The sequence below is a fragment of the Mangifera indica genome, chromosome 16, assembly GCF_011075055.1.
Source record: "Mangifera indica cultivar Alphonso chromosome 16, CATAS_Mindica_2.1, whole genome shotgun sequence".
Lineage (NCBI taxonomy): Eukaryota > Viridiplantae > Streptophyta > Magnoliopsida > Sapindales > Anacardiaceae > Mangifera > Mangifera indica.
Window position 1 is genome coordinate 3,120,992 of NC_058152.1, and position 16,613 is coordinate 3,137,604.

Below are 16,613 nucleotides of genomic sequence, written 5' to 3' on the forward strand. Positions count from 1 at the left end.
GAATATTAAGTTTGCGATAAGGGAATTTTGTTAAGGATAATGTATTCTATATGAACGAGTGTTACCTTTAAGAATTAAAGATGAAGAGAATGAGAATTTATGAAATTATTTATTAGCTACCTTTATTCATTTTGGCCAAGAATAATTGAGCATTCAAGAAGACAAATTCTATTCTCTTGAGGATTTCTGGAACTGAAAGTTATCCCAACTTTTCTAATTGCATTAAACTAAAATATTTAAATATAAAATTAAAATAAAATACTGACTTACAATATTATTTCCTGCCGTAAATTTTTTATTTATTCTAACCCGTATAATCTTTTACCTTTTCCCATTTGAACTTTTCTTTCGTTGCTTCACTTTCCTAGCATTGCCCCATCTTCAGGTATAAGTTATAACCTTATCTCTAAAGTTGGAAAGAAATTATCAACATAATTATTAATATTTTATGATATATAATACGTATCTTATAAGATGATACGTATCATAGGATATATCAAACTAATATAATATAATTGATATATCATAATGATATATATTACTGATATGATTGATATATTTAAAAAAAATGATAATATAATAGAAATATATGTTACAAATATTAAAATTTTAAAAGTATTTGTGATATTTTTTAAATGATGACATATTAATTAGATTTTTTTTATTATTCAAAAAATATATCATATAATATGATATGTAAAATTAAAATTTCAATATATAATATGATATACGATTTAACTATTATGATAGACAATGCACCACCACCATTCGAACAATATCCTCCCATGATGCTTCCTCGAATGGTAACCCTTCAACTGTACAAAAATTTGCTCCACACTCACGCCAAGACGCTAGACGGTACGAAGCCCCACCACCACCGGTGGGAGTTATCAGTGATTGTCAATTGTGCATGGTGGGTGACAACACTAAGTCAGTCTAAGAGACCACTCTTGGGCATGGCTTCAAAAGCGACACATGGAAGACTGAATGAATTTTCAAATGGGCTAGAAATTCCAACTTGTATACCGCGTACCCCACCTTCTGCAAAACTTTGAATGGACCTTAAAACTTACATGTAAGCATAGAATTTGATGTCCCTCAAACCAATAAGGTATCAATTCAAGTCCATGCCAATAATTGATGTTATTTTTTTAATGCAGAAATGTGTTTCCAGCTAAAAAAGAGAACAAAATTACTGGTTCCCATTTGATCATAACAGATTCAGATGCTCGTAAACCAATTGCTGGAGAAGAAATGGTTTCCCCGATGAAATTTAAATGAAATTCTGAAAACAATAAACGATGAAAAGCAGTGTTTGATGTATAATAAAGACTAATCCATAGTACTTTTGTTCTTCATACATTTATGTTATTGCAATACATCCAGAAGAATACGTAATATAAAGCAGTGGCAAGTTTTTCCAGTTCTATCTACATATATAACTACAAAGGCTAAGAAACTAAACTAATTTACCTTGCATTCTCAATATTCAATTGGGAGAAAACCGCATCCTCTGATGAGATAAAGCTATCCTGTGTCAAATTGGGCATTTCATTGATGGACTGGCTAAATGAAGGGAAACGCTTGACATCAGGCAATATTAACTCAGATGCAAAATTTGTTGTTGAATCCTGATGGGGTTCCCCCGTTGCTGTTCTTTGAAACTGCAATGCATACTCCAAGTCCCACAACACATCACCCATTGTAGGCCTGTCAACTCCATCTTCCTGCAAACATTTCTCTGCTGTCTCTATAAATTTTCTCAATGAATTTGGAGCAATTTGACCCTTTAACAAAGGATCTACAATCTCTTCAATAACCCCTTTGTTCTTGCAAAGCATTGCCCATTCAGCTAGGTTGACTTCGTCTCTTGTGAGTGAGGGATTAATGACTGGTCTTGCACATAGTACCTCAAGAAGAACAACCCCAAATGAGTAAACATCAGATTTTTCTGTTATTTGTTGGGATCTGAAGTACTCAGGATCTAGATAGCCAAAAGTGCCTTTTACTGCTGTGCTAACATGGGTTTGATCAGAAGGACCCAACCTTGAAAGGCCAAAGTCGGCAACTTTAGCAACATGGTTTTCATCCAGCAAGATGTTTGTGGACTTAACATCTCGGTGAATGATTCCCCTTGCTGAGCCTTTGTGGAGATAGTGAAGTCCTCTTGCTGCACCAATGCATATTTCAAGCCTTTGCTTCCAAGACAAACTGGGAAACTTTGAGTTGTATAAATGATCCCTTACAGTCCCTTTTTCCATGAATTCATAAACTAGTATCATCTCGTTTCTTTCATCACAGTACCCAATCAAAGAAACAAGATGCCGATGGCGAATTTTTGACAAGACCATTATTTCTGTTTGAAATTCAGAAAGACCTTGGCCTGATCCAGGATCACTTCGTTTTACAGCAACTTTAAGGCCATTCCTTAAAGTTCCTTTATAGACATACCCAAATCCCCCCTTACCAATTACTAACTTGCCGTTGAAGTTGTTTGTGGCATACAGAATTTCAGCAAAAGGGATTTTCAAATCAAGGTTTAAGGAAGGTATGGGAGAGCCAATGATGGTTCCCTCAGGCACCTTACCTTGAGAACTTCCAGCTCCATAAACATGTAATGGAGACCACTCCAACGGTTGAGCAGATTTTGGCTTCCTGCAATTCAAACCCCAGAATATCACCACTGCCAAAATGCCTATAAAAGCTAAACCTCCAAGAACAGAGCCAACCACAACCAACACAATATCTTTCTTGGGTTCACTGATCTTTGGAATCGAACCCGATTTCTCAAGTAACTCCATTATCTCCAGTCCATTCAGAAAGGCAGTTCGCCAATCACTATCAGTGTTAAGCCCTACACTAACATTCATACTTCCAGAATAATCAGAATCAACCTCAAAATCCAAGTAAAATGGAGCTGCCAACTGGCTAACTATATCATAAGGTGCAATTTTCTTACTGAAGTTGCGATCAACATACAGATTAAAGCGCGTAACATTCGGCGATGGACTGACAATATCACAGAAGTGAAGCCGAACGAAGTGCCTAGCATTCTTACTCACATTAAAAGACCAAGTTACGTTGGAATTGGAGTCACTAGAAGAGCTATTAGCCAACACTTGGGCCGTTTGGTAGACAAAATCCGGGGCAATATATTCATTAACGTCACCAAGATAGTTAGGCTTAACAGAATAAGATTGGCTCTTAACAACATCTGGGTTGAGCAAATAACTATCATCCGGCTGCCAGTTCCTCCATAGAGTATCATTTTCTTGCGTAATTGTAGAGCCTCCAACATTGATCCTATAAATTGGGTGTAAAAGCTTTGAAAGTAAACCCTTGGAAGTATCCTTGTTTCCTGAAGGGCTAATATGTGGAGCTTCATCAGGGATAAAATTTTCAGGGCCAGGGAAGACTTCTATGGCATTAACAAACGCGAAAGAGGAAACTTGAGGAATAAAGTAAATCCTGAATTTTCCTGTAGTGATGCTAAGAAGGAATTCTTTTACAACCGGAGGATGGCTAGTTTCCTCGACAGTAAAATTCTCCAAAAGCAAAAACTCAGAAGTCGAAGTCAAAACATTGAAAACAGCGGTGGAGAGATTGGTTGAAGAGGAGAAAGCAAAAAAATGAAGGCGTACCACATAAACTGTGTAATTGTTGATCTCAAATTCATAGCAAGATGGTTGCTTGAAAACTCTGGCTGTTCGATAAAGAGTTAATGAATCTTCTGCCTGATTATTTGCTGTAACAATTTCACTCTGCTTTGGAAAGAAGGAAATTGAATTCAAGTCCCCAGTGAATTGACGACCTGTGGTGTTTATGTTTTTGTTCGAACCACAGTTGATGAAGAACTTATCTGGGAGAGTATAAGCTGAAGAGGTAAGCCCAAGCGATAAGAACTGGAAAACAAGAACAAGAGAAAGTAAAGAACAATGGATTTTCATGCTTTCAGCTTTTTCCATGGTTTCATCAAGAGCAAAGCCAATCCCGATATTTAGATGAAGACCACTGAAGACTCAAGTCAATGTCAACTGACAAGACAGGAGAGTGGAAAATTCAACTTGGAAAATTTTTTCATTAGAATTTTTAACTTCTATCAGATAAAATAAAGGGAAATTTTTAAAAATGGCCAAAATATCCTTCTATTAAGTAAAAATGCCCAAAATCACTATTTTCAAGCAAAAATGCCCAAAATCACTATTCCTAAGCAAAAAATATCAAAATTACCCTTCTCCTCATTTATTTAACTTCTTACTCACTATAAGGGTTCAATGTAATTTTAGATAAATATGAGAGGTTTTTGGATATTTTATATTGTAAACAGGTCTATTGTTATATAATAAATTTCAAAAAACCCACTGTGTTCTAAGAAATCTCCGTTGACTCTCCAATATTTTAAAAAATCTATTTTACCCCCTAACCCACGGTCAATGTCTGCTGACCGTGGGAGAAATCGTTTGACCGTGGGAAACACTGTTCCCACGGTCGAACTGTCGATCCTTTGCAGCCATTTTTGGCCAAAATTTGGTTGTTTCGGCCTCCGATTTTCACATAAATCAAATCTACACGTTATATAACACAAAACCCCTCAATCAATTCAACGAAAACAACCAAGAATTAAAACATTTTAAGCATTGTTCAAATCAAAACCCTAAAATTTCAAATCCCAAAATCTCAATCAAATCTCAAAATCTCAATCAAATCTCAATAATATGAGTAATAACTTGATTTAAATAAGATTATAGGAGATATACTAACCTTATTTGTCATTTGCCGTTGCCGAAAAGCAAGAAAATCGACGAAAATCTGATTGGGAAGTTTCGAACCGTGGGATGGGCGTGGGAGAATGGAAAACCCACGGTCAAGCAGTAAATTTCAGAAAAACCTGTCGTGGGCTAAGGACTCTCCCCGACACCCGAATATTTTAAAAAAACTATTTTACCCCCTAACCCACGGTCAATGTCTACTGACCGTGGGAGAATTCGTTTGACCGTGGGAAACACTGTTCCCACGGTCGGACTGCCGATCCTTTGGCAGCCATTTTCGGCCAAAATTTGGTTGTTTCAGCCTCCGAATTTCACATAAATCAAATCTACACGTTGTATAACACAAAACCCCTCAATCAATTCAACGAAAACAACCAAAAATCAAAACATTTTAAGCATTGTTCAAATTGAAACCCTACAATTTTAAACCTCAAAATCTCAATCAAATCTCAATAATATGAGCAATAACTTGATTCAAATAAGATTACGGGAGATATACTAACCTTCTTTGCCATTTGCGGTTGCCGGAAAGCAAGAAAATTGACGAAAATTTGGTCGACCGTGGGATGACAGTGGGAAAGTGGGAAATTTTGAATTTTCTTTGAATTTGCACAGTGAAATGACCGTGGGAAGTAAGGAAATTTGCTGTGTTTATATATGGGGGCAGTTTTGTTATTTTACAAAACCTGGGCATTTTTGCTTAAACCTGAATATTTTGGACAAATTTACTTAGACCCCCTAAATTTTGGCTATTTTTTATAATTTCCCTAAAATAAATCATGTTAGCAGAATTTGATCTTAATTTAGAGGGTCACATGCCAAAGCTCTACCATCAAGGCAAAAAAGACAAAGGTTGTAGGCTACTTGTGCCCTTGATAGCGAACTACCGTATTATACAAGGCCAAACCACCTTATCTATACGCTTAAATATGTGTGGCCCGTGAGAATCTGGGGGAAATATACAAAGAGCAATTCTATATATACATAATTTAAATATAAAAATTATTACGTAATTAGATTTAACCAAATTATATATCAAAACTATTTATATTTAATTTTATTAATTTAAAAAATAATTTACTATTTACTTGATTTTAAATTTTGGTACGTAAAATTAGACATCAAATCTTACCTTGATATATCGCTAACATGTATTAACCCAAACCTATTTTTGAGGATTTCAGTATATTTGCCATTTAAACTCTTTTTCAGGATAATAAGTTTGCTTTTTTACTACATAGAAAGAAGAGAAAGTACTATAGATGATAAACAAAACTTTAGTCATCGATGTTGTTGAATTTTGTTCCAGAATTGATGAAGTACGTGTATGAAGGACAATTGGTGGATGAAAGAAAGAAATAAGAAAGGAAAGGAAGAGGATGCTAAAGTGGTGAAGCTTTTTCATGAAATTTCAAAGGAATTACCAATTTTTTTTTTTTTTGGGAGAAAAGGTTATCAATATGTTAGCTAAGTGATTGATAATAACGAATGTTTTTAAAAATAAGCTGATAATTTAATCTGTTATTTTATTGATTCATGATTTGGTTGATTAGTTTAATTTATTATGAAATTATAATAAATTTATTAAATAATATCAAATATTTAATATATATTTTAAATACATAACATATGAAATTCATTAGAAGTAAATTTATCCAATTATCAATACTAACAAAATATATTTATTTATTTGAAATATAAATTTTGATTTATTAAAACAAAAAAAAAAAGAATAAAAATTAAAATTAGGGATTAAAACAATAAGACTTTGTTAAATCTGATTTTGTCGGTTTTGTCCGATTTATTTAATCTATCGATTTTGATCGAGTCTTATATTAAACTAATATTTAGTGATAATTGGGTTGGATCATAAATCCGTTTTCAATTGAATTGATTGATTTGGTTGAATTTGGTTTTGAAAACAGTAATGATAATGAGATGCAAACGGGCAAAATATCAAAATGGATGCACGTGAAAGACTTTGTACAAGAGCTTGGATATTTGATACCAATATGCAATGTTTTATTTCTTGAGATAAGAATATGGAAATCCTAAAGTCGATCAAAAGTAGAATCTTGGACCCCGTGAATAACCATGATCACGGGGAATCCGAGTTTTTTCTGATCTGCTTTTAGATTTTCGGTCTTCATGGAAATTCACACTTTCAATATGGAAGTAGTAGCTTAGGCCTTCAAATATTATACTCTAAAGATTATGGACAAAAAGAAGTCCAATAACACAACTGTATCAGCCCAGCCCATTGTACATTCTAGCTTTCCAGGCCCATATAAAAAGGATTTTAAAGTCAACCCATTTTAAAGGCCCATAGATTCAATTTTATTTTTGCTGTTCCTTGTGGGCTGTACATAATGATAACAAGAATGTGATCAGTAGGATATTAGGATAAAAATTAAACCAAACAGGAAAACAATTATTGATGCTAAAAAAAACACATAGAGAAGTACACGGAATTGTAGGTGTAATGATCAGTACAAGTTGGTTGAGAATATTAGTGGAACCATAGTTATTTCCGAGAGTGAGAATTTTTAGGTGGTTCAATTCATTACTCGGAAACTTATGTTCACTATCATAGTATTATCAATATTTGTTATTACAATTTAATAGTGTAATTATATTAATGTGAAATACAATGTTCCGTTGCCTTTGTATAATTCTTAATTCATAGGGTAAATGTTGGGCTACAATTGTAATTATGTAGTTAGATGTTGAATCTTATTGTTATGGAAAGTGAATGATTTTGTTCTCCTAATTTGATGAGTTGATTGTTTTTTAATTATGGCTAAAGACACCGTTGAAAGTGATCTCATGATAATAGAAAATTATAAATGCACATAAGAGAAATTGAAAGAAACGTTTTTAATCCCCAAGAGTTCTTCTAAGCTTTTGCTATAACTGTTTTCTGCTTGTATTATGATATGGACTGGTGTGTAGATGACATGATTGACAACTAATGTAGTTTGTGCATGGTTATTAGTATCATATGATATACGATACGTATCCTATGACACGATATGATACAATTGAAAAAAGATACGTATTATGAAGTGTATTAGATTAATATGATATATTGGATATATCGTACAACACGATGCATAGCTTACAATACAATATGTATTACCGATATGAATTGATACACTTTTTAGAGAAAATAATAATGTAGTAGAGATGTATATGAAAATATTAAAATTTTAAAAATATTTGTGATGTTTTTTAAAAAATGATGACGTATCCATTAGATTCTTTTTTCATTATTTTAATAATATTTTATTATTTAATTTTTTAAGAGTTATATTATACGATGTGATACAATGCAATATTCAATACACAAAACAAAAAAAATTAAATTTTTAATACACGATATGATATATGTTCGACTATCATAATTTGTGAAGCTAGTTACTATTTATTGACCAATCACCTTTTCGTCATTGCCTCTGTGAGTTTGACCAAGAGGAGTCTTACTGCACAATAACAAACACAAAATATGGTAAGAAAGTCAATGGTGAGTAATGTCATAAGATGCCTTACCAATGTCCTTCATATCAATATTTGAATAGAGACATTGTTTCACCTCTTATTATTGGTTGCAAATGAAATATCATCAACATATGAAGCAAAAGAAATAAATTTTACTCCAACTAATATATTGATAGTAGTGTTAATTCATACTGTTTTTTGAAAAACCAAATGAAGAGACAACATCACGATATTCAAATATCATTCAAGGAAACCTTTTTTCAATTCATATATGAATTTTTTAAGCTTGCACACTAAATACTTACCATATCTGAAGAAGAATCTGTTTGACTGACTTATATAAACCTATTCTTCTATATCTCTTTTAAGGAACATCATTTTCATTTCTATATGATGCAATTCTAAATCAAAATAGCTAACCAACGCCATAATAATATTACATAAATTTTTTATATATATAGGAGAAAAAGTCTTTATATAATTTATTTTTTTTTTTTAAGTGAAACATCCTTTCTTTGTTATAAAGATCCATTTATGCCCCATTAAGTAACTCCATTATTAGAGTTGATGCTCTAGGGAAATATGTATGCAACATGTCATATATGTATCATAGCCTAAAGATAATCGTTATACATGCAATAATCTGTTTTGAATGGGTTTTATGTTTGTTTGATCATATATTTTGTTTAGGTAAATTGTATGATCACTATAACATGTTTTTATACTGTTTACATTTTGATTTGAATTTGGTTTGTATTTAATTTATTGAAATTTTTTTTAATAGACGTCAATTGGGGGTTGAATGTTATTCCATCTCATGTTATCATGCAAAATTTCGTGTTATCATGTGATTTTTTGTACAATACTTGATTGAGACATCTCCTGGGACATCTTGGATTTGTGGGATGGTGTTTAATGCCCTTAGAAATCAATTGAATTAGTATAACATGACCAAAATTCCAAGAATTTACGAAAAAAAAAAAAAGATTCTAGAAATTTCTAGAATCTAGTCAAATGAACTATAAACTGATTGACTAGTTCATTTAGGAGTTAAAGGTTCTTTTCTTGATCGATTTAGTTGACTGGTTCACTTTGAATTGGTTGATCAACTTTTAACAAAAATGGTTTTTTAGACTTTTTTGTGTCAATGCATGAAGGTTCAAACCATTGCATGTCATCACATATATCTTGAATATATTGTTATACGTTTTGCATGTGATTCAACAACTTGTTGCCAAATTTGTATAGTCTCATGGTTAAATCCAAAATCTATGTTTTGGAACTAAAAGGAGTTGTTAATTAAATAATATGGATCAAATTAAAATTAATTAAGTGAATTAATTAACAAAGATCAAAATACATTGTATGTGGCTGATACATGCCATTTAGGCAATTAATTAACTAATGAGATGTGTTCTATTTGTTTTAACTTTTTTGGGCTTAAATGTTTGAAATTTAAAAAAGTTTGCTGTGTCTTGCCTTTTTCTGTTTTGTATTTTTGTTGTATTTTCCTCGTCATCTCACTCCCTAACATTAAATTAAATATATAACTGATGTAATTAGGATAGCAAAGAGATTTATATAATGTAACTGAAGAGAAAAAAAAAAAAAGCAACAAATCATTCTCAAATACCCAAGAAAATAAATTATTTTGCCCTAGTTTATCTAAAATTCTACCCACGCACGATAACCCATTTTAACCGTGCATAAATTCAATTTATATTCTTTCATAATCAATGATATAACTCATTCGATGACTAATATGTTCATAATCACTATATAAAGGAATAAAACCTAACTTAAGAGGTGGAATTTCTCTCACATTTATATATCTATATTCAACTTAGACATTCGATCAACCTGAGATTCTCAATAAAGAATAAAAACAGAGCTTACAGCAGTATTAAAGAGCAACCAATATCATTTCATGGCGTACAAAACCAAATAGCAGGCAACATCTAAAACGTAGATAATTAGTATTTTGCTAACATAATCCGACTCCTGGCAAGAAAATCCAGAGAACATTAAAATGACAATCAAGAGAATGTGTCCACATCCTGAGTTGGCAGCCTATCATCAGCTTGCGTGCCTGAAATAAAGCCAGCCTGAAAGCATACTGAATAGCATAAAAGAAGTCACTTCAACATTCTGGAACGGAGAACTACAAAGCAAAAAAAAATCATAGGAGTTAACAAAATTAGTGGAACACTAAAATTTTTACAAATAAGATTCACGGTTTGTAAAACTTTGACTTACCTAATATAGTTGGTTTAGTCACTCTATCCCACTTACATCATCTTTTCTATAAGAAGATTTCAACATAATCGTTTCCATGATGAAGGAGAACCCATATTACTGTAAAATACAATGAATATTTCCATCAATAATAACGATAATAACAATAACAAAATAGCCTCATATTATTTCTACAATACAATGGACATCTTACAAAAAGTTTAGCATGTAAGGCATCAAAAAGATAAATCTTCTATAATTACAGATAAAACAGTTTTTTGAATATGAGAAGTCACTGAAAACAGAGTTGAAAGAAGATTTAAATATGTGTGTCAAACTTACGACGTAGAAGGAATAACAAAGTGGCCACTTATTTTTAGGGCATAACTATAAGAAAGATGCTTACTAGTTGCTTGTACGTGTTGAGAACATAAAAACTAAACAAAACAAGGCTTGAGAAAAAAAAATATATTATTTTTATTTTATTCATGAATTTTTTGACATTTTATTTAATAGAACTTACCATTCGGCCTCCATCCAATGCTTGTATATTTGTGAATGAGGAGACCAACTATCCACAATTTCAAATGATCTTAACGCAAGGTCTGTTTTATGATGTGTCTGACAACAATTTAGATAACACTTCAAACAGTCATGAATAGAGCAATCTATACTATTCAATCGTTTGTCTCTATCCACTCTTCCCTCTCTTTTCAAATCATCATATTGGGCATACAACAAAGTCACTCCACATTTTTTCACCCGATATTGAGTATGGTTATCCATAGTTTCAACAAAGAACTTAATGACACCCTGACTATTCAAATCAAGTGTAAGCAATTCCACAGACATTATCTTGCCATCATAACCCACAAATACATAATCTGATCCAAAAATCTTGGTCGTAATCACTTTTAAATCTAAGCATCCTGAGGAAATGATCTTTCCGTTAACACTTAGAGAAAATCCAACCTGAGAAATATGACGTTGTTGATATTCTTGTAATGATACACTAACACATAAGATAAAACCAATTAAATAATCATTGAGCCAACCTATTGGAAGCTCTATAAAAGTATCATTACTTTTAAAGTCAAACCAGTTTGGAATTTCACTTCCAACATAGCATGTGTAAGAACTTGGATAATAAAACACCATCATTCCTCCCATATCCTGTACACACATATATATACACATTTAAATAATAAGTAAAAGTTTCAAATAGAAAATATATTGATTAAAGATTATCAACTTTGTCTTAGATTATTCCTTATCAATTTGATAATTTTGATATCTAGTGATGTGGTATCATTTTATATGCATTAAAAATTTTCCCAAATTAAAGTTCCTGATTTAAATAAGACTATCTAGTATTTCATTATAACAAATTAAAAAAATTTATATATATATTGATTTTTTAACAGTAGTTTGTTCAATTATGACCTATCTTAATTCCAACAGCAGTCAACTCTAATTTTGATGAACTTGGGTGTTCTTATTCTAAGAAAGAAGTGTGGTTTGATAATCAGAGTACTAATTTGTTGGCCTTTTATCATCCCAATCCGATAAACGTACCAAATACACCTAAAATCCTAATATTGGCAAGGCACTACAAGGCTAGGGTTATTTGATAAGTTTATAAAAATTAAAATTTTAATCCACATGTCTTTTACCATTAAAATGAAATATGTACACTGATATTTAAATTTTCAATCTTTTGAATGGGAGGATAAAAGTTATAAATCTTGAAGATTCAAGTTTAATAGAAAAAGAATTGACATGGGAAAATAGAGAAACTAAGAGATAGACTTACCTTTGAGAGACCCCACGCAAGTAGTTTTCTGTCAATATAACAAAGAGCCTCTGTCAAATCTAAATTTATTTTGGAACAATTTATGAAGCCAATTGTCTCCCAAAAATCCCGAAAACTTAGGAATGAAGCCGGTAGACTTGATATTGATTCAAGAGACGTGCAATTATTTGCTTCTAAACATAGTAAGTTGACCGGAAGCTCTGGTAAGGATTTAAGTCTTTGACAATTGTTTACAGAAAGCCATTCCAACTTAGAGAGGTTTTTGATGCTCAGTGGTAGGCTCTCAAAATTGTTTTGGTCAAGAAACAAATATGTCAATGAGAGTAATTGACCAATATTGTTGGGTATTTCTGCAAAAGCAAATTCCATCATGTCAAGTCTCCCCAAAGCCGTTAAATTTTCTATGTCATTTGGCAATCTGTCAAGATTGGTACAACCCGAGAGATTAAGACGTATAAGAGATTTTAACTCACGAACACTCTCAGGTAACTTCTCAAGTCTTGAACAATTTCTAAGATCCAACACTTCTAGTCTAAATAGATGCTCTATTGATAGCAATTCTTTTATTGCAGTTCCATCTGGATATAATATCTTAACTGTACAAGGAAGATATGAAACTGTTCTGAGATTTGAGCAATTGGAGAGATAAACTTCCTGTAGAGATCTCCAATGAACACTGATTGGAAAATTTTTTAAGCCTTTGCAACCTTTTAGATTCAGGATAACAAGTTTATGGAGATTATGGATAGATGAGAAACTCTTGAGTTTTGCACAACCTTTCAGAATCAAGCTCTCCAGATTTGGGATAAGTGAAAAATTTGGCATTCTACATAGATGCTTAGCGTGACTGAGGTCAATATGTTTCAAATTAACAAGTTTCTGTAAAAAAAAATTAAATGAATTAAAACAATATAAATAACATACATATTGAAGTAAAAAAGAGCAATATATATAAGAGTTAACATATACCTGGTTACCAGTCCAGAGTTTTTCAACTTTGCTATTAGGCATCAAAAGTGCAACAAGGTTTTTTGGATTAAAATTTGGTGGCAATGATTTGGCAAAATATCCATGCCAACAAAGGTACCTTAGCTCACCAAAATCATATTTAAGGACCTCAAAACCATGCACCTTCTTTGCATCATTGGAGCTATTATTTTTCAAGAATCTTAAGTTAAGGCGCAATACAGAGGAGTCAGATTTAGTCACCTTCTTGTCAGGCTCGAACCCATAAAATTCCAAGAATATTAGGTTTTGCATGTTGTTGAATGTTTTGGGATTTAAATGTAACTCTGGCACTTTAGCCATATCCAATCGTATGCTTCGAATTGTAGTACTGCCCTGGTAGTTACGAGCATATTGAAGAAAAGTCAGTATGAAAATGCTTAATAGTTTTTTTTTCAAAACATGTAGATATAAGAAATATAAGAAATGCATCATTAATACCCAATACCAATTAAATTAATTCCCAATGATAACTACAAATGAATATTTTGCAAGCTAATATTTTATAATATCTCATGTATAAAGTAGAAATAACAAATTAGTATTTTAACTCTTACCATATTACCCTTTAATATTGAAAAGATATCTTCATGATCCCACAACCGACTTCGTTTGCTAAGATTATTTGATTCTTGTCGAACAATTTCTCTACCCATATCTTGAAGTAAATCATGCATTGTTATGGTGTCAATTGACGTAGTTATGAGAGACCTTTCAATGAGAACGTTTATATAAATATGAGAGTCTAAGTCACTAGTATTCAAGATTGTCTCTATAAGATCTCTTTTATACCCTTTAAAGAAACATGCAATATCTAAAAATACATCCTTCTCTTTATCATGTAATCCATCATAACTTACTTTTAACACCTTTTGAATACTTCCATGAGTATGAGTTTTTAAGTTCGCTAGTGCACTTTCCCATTCTTTCTTTGTCCTATCAAATAGATAGGAACCTAAAACTTTGAGAGCTAATGGAACACCTTTAGCATGTTCTACTACACTTGATGCTAACCCAATATAATGTTCTATTGGATTGTTTTCTTTAAAGGCATATAGGGAAAAAAGTTCAAAAGCTTTATCAAATGATAAGCCTTCCATCTCGTGTATGTTATGCACTCCACAATTTGCTAGCACTTGTTTTTCCCTTGTTGTTATGATTATTCGACTTTTTGAATCCAAGTAGTCAGAAACTTCCCTTAAAAATTCCATTTGTTTTAAATCTGCAATCACATCATCAAACACAATGAGAACTTTCTTGCGGCTAAGCCTTTCTCTTGGAAAGATGAATCCAATATTGGGATGTATATCCTCTAAAAGTGCATGACTGAGCTTTTGGCGCATGTCATTTAATCCACCACTTTTCTCTGATTCTTCTCTAATATTTTCAATGAAGTAAGAAGCTTCAAACTGTCTAAAGATTTTGTTGAATATGACTTTAGCAAGAGTAGTCTTACCTATGCCTCCAATGCCCCAAATTCCTACTTTGCGAACACCCTCTGTACAAAATAAATTTTTAATCTTCTCGATCGATGAATCTAACCCAACTAGGTTCTCAGTGTAAAATACAGAGGAGTCACAGTCCAATCTTTTCAAGATATCGTCAACAATATTTATTACAAGTGATGCTTCATTCCTACAAAGTAAAAATAAAAAAATGAATAAAATGACATTGCAGAGATATTGTCTTAAATTTTTGTCTGACAATACTAGTTTACTAGAATTGTATAGGACTTTTACCTATTAATCGATTGTAGATTTGATTATCTCAAAAATAAAGAGAGACCAATAGAATAACTATTCTCTTAAATTTGAAGAACAAAAAAAAGAGACAGTTGAAAGTAGGATTACTAGTTACTACATATTTGACATTGATAAATAAATTTACAATTACCTATAGTTCTTTGAATCAAAACCAGATAGGTTGGCCGCATCCCTTAAAGCAGTCCTCCATCTTTGCAACATCTCTGAATCATCCATAAAACGCTCTTCAAGCTTAGCAAATGCATCCCTAACATCCCCAGTTTGATTCCTGACATCAGATGGATCGACCTCATAGAAGACCGGTAGTAGGATCTGATTATACTTCTTATAACATTTAACTATCTTTTCAAGTTCTATGAGGCACCATCTGGACGAAGCATACCCTTTAGAGAAAATGATAACTGAGATCTTTGAATGTTTAATTGCCTTCAAAAGAGATGGAGAAATTTCTTCTGCTCTGACAAGATTATCATCAATGAAGGTTTTAATTTTTTTCCGACATAAGGCTTCATATAGATGGCTGGTAATCTTTTTCCGAGTGTCCTCACCATAGAAACTAAGGAATACCTCATTCTCTAGTTTAGGAGTAATTGATGAAGAAGAAGAAGAAGAAGCCATTAGATGGGAGGCACTTATAGGAGTAATTGATGAAGATGAAGAAGAAGAAGCCATTAGATGAGCGGCACTTGTAGGAGTAATTGATGATGAAGAAGATGAAGAAGCCATTAGATGAGAGGCCCTTCGCATTAACAAAGAGGGCTAAACTAAATATCACATAATTGAGTAATTGACTATATATTCCACCATGGCTGAATCTGTACGCTGATTGCCACTTGCTTTTCTTTTTTCCTAGCAAGCTCCTTTTCCTTCTGTTATTTTAATGTTATTTAATAAACTCTCAGTGATAATTCATAAGGGTTAGGTGAGAGTAACCAAATATCCTACTTAAACTATTTACATAAATCCATAGAATAACCCAAAACCATCCATTTATTCCGCTGTTCCCAGGAGTTGGCCTACCTTCCCCCTTTTTGACCTACCTTTTAATTTTTTTTCCCGGAAATTACCTGCCCGTTTTTTGACCTACCTTCCCCCTTTTACCCAGAAGTTGGCCGACCTTTTAATTTTTTTCCTTTCATCTCTTTTCTCGGAAATTACCTGCCTTCTCCCTTTTTGACATTATTTACTTGGCCATAAGCATTAGGTGTGCGCTTGTCACACAAATTAAAATACTTTGAGCTTTATCATTAACTTTATTTATAACCAAAAAAGAGCCCAAAATTATAAAACCTCTCAATCATAAGTGGGTTAGTTGAGACTAAATTTTAAAACATTAGGTGTCATTGTTACACTAATTTAACAATAAAACTATATGCATAAATAATATATATAATTTTATACACAACCATTGATAAGTTACTATATGATTGAGTATTGTTTTATTTCTAATTTTTAACTATTCAGTTACATAATGATATGTTATTGGTTGTGCACATAACATTACTGATCTTTATCATCTACTATATTTTT

At 32.2% G+C, this 16,613-nt stretch overlaps 2 protein-coding genes across 2 annotated transcripts; both read right to left on the reverse strand.

Annotated features, from left to right (window-relative positions):
- Positions 1-1,302: 1,302 nt before the first annotated feature.
- Positions 1,303-4,020, reverse strand: LOC123199397 (probable receptor-like protein kinase At2g23200). The gene has a single exon (XM_044614367.1). It carries the CDS (start codon positions 3,963-3,965, stop codon positions 1,470-1,472), a length of 2,496 nt encoding a protein of 831 aa, XP_044470302.1. The 5' UTR covers positions 3,966-4,020; the 3' UTR covers positions 1,303-1,469.
- A 6,057-nt stretch (positions 4,021-10,077) lies between these two features.
- Positions 10,078-15,921, reverse strand: LOC123199396 (disease resistance protein RPV1-like). Its single transcript, XM_044614366.1, has 7 exons — positions 15,214-15,921; positions 13,878-14,955; positions 13,285-13,656; positions 12,316-13,194; positions 11,026-11,675; positions 10,524-10,622; positions 10,078-10,428 (listed from the first exon to the last, which is right to left on the reverse strand). The coding sequence occupies exons 1-6, from the start codon at positions 15,828-15,830 to the stop codon at positions 10,583-10,585; spliced, it is 3,636 nt and encodes a 1,211-aa protein (XP_044470301.1). The 5' UTR covers positions 15,831-15,921; the 3' UTR covers positions 10,078-10,428; positions 10,524-10,582.
- Positions 15,922-16,613: the final 692 nt, after the last annotated feature.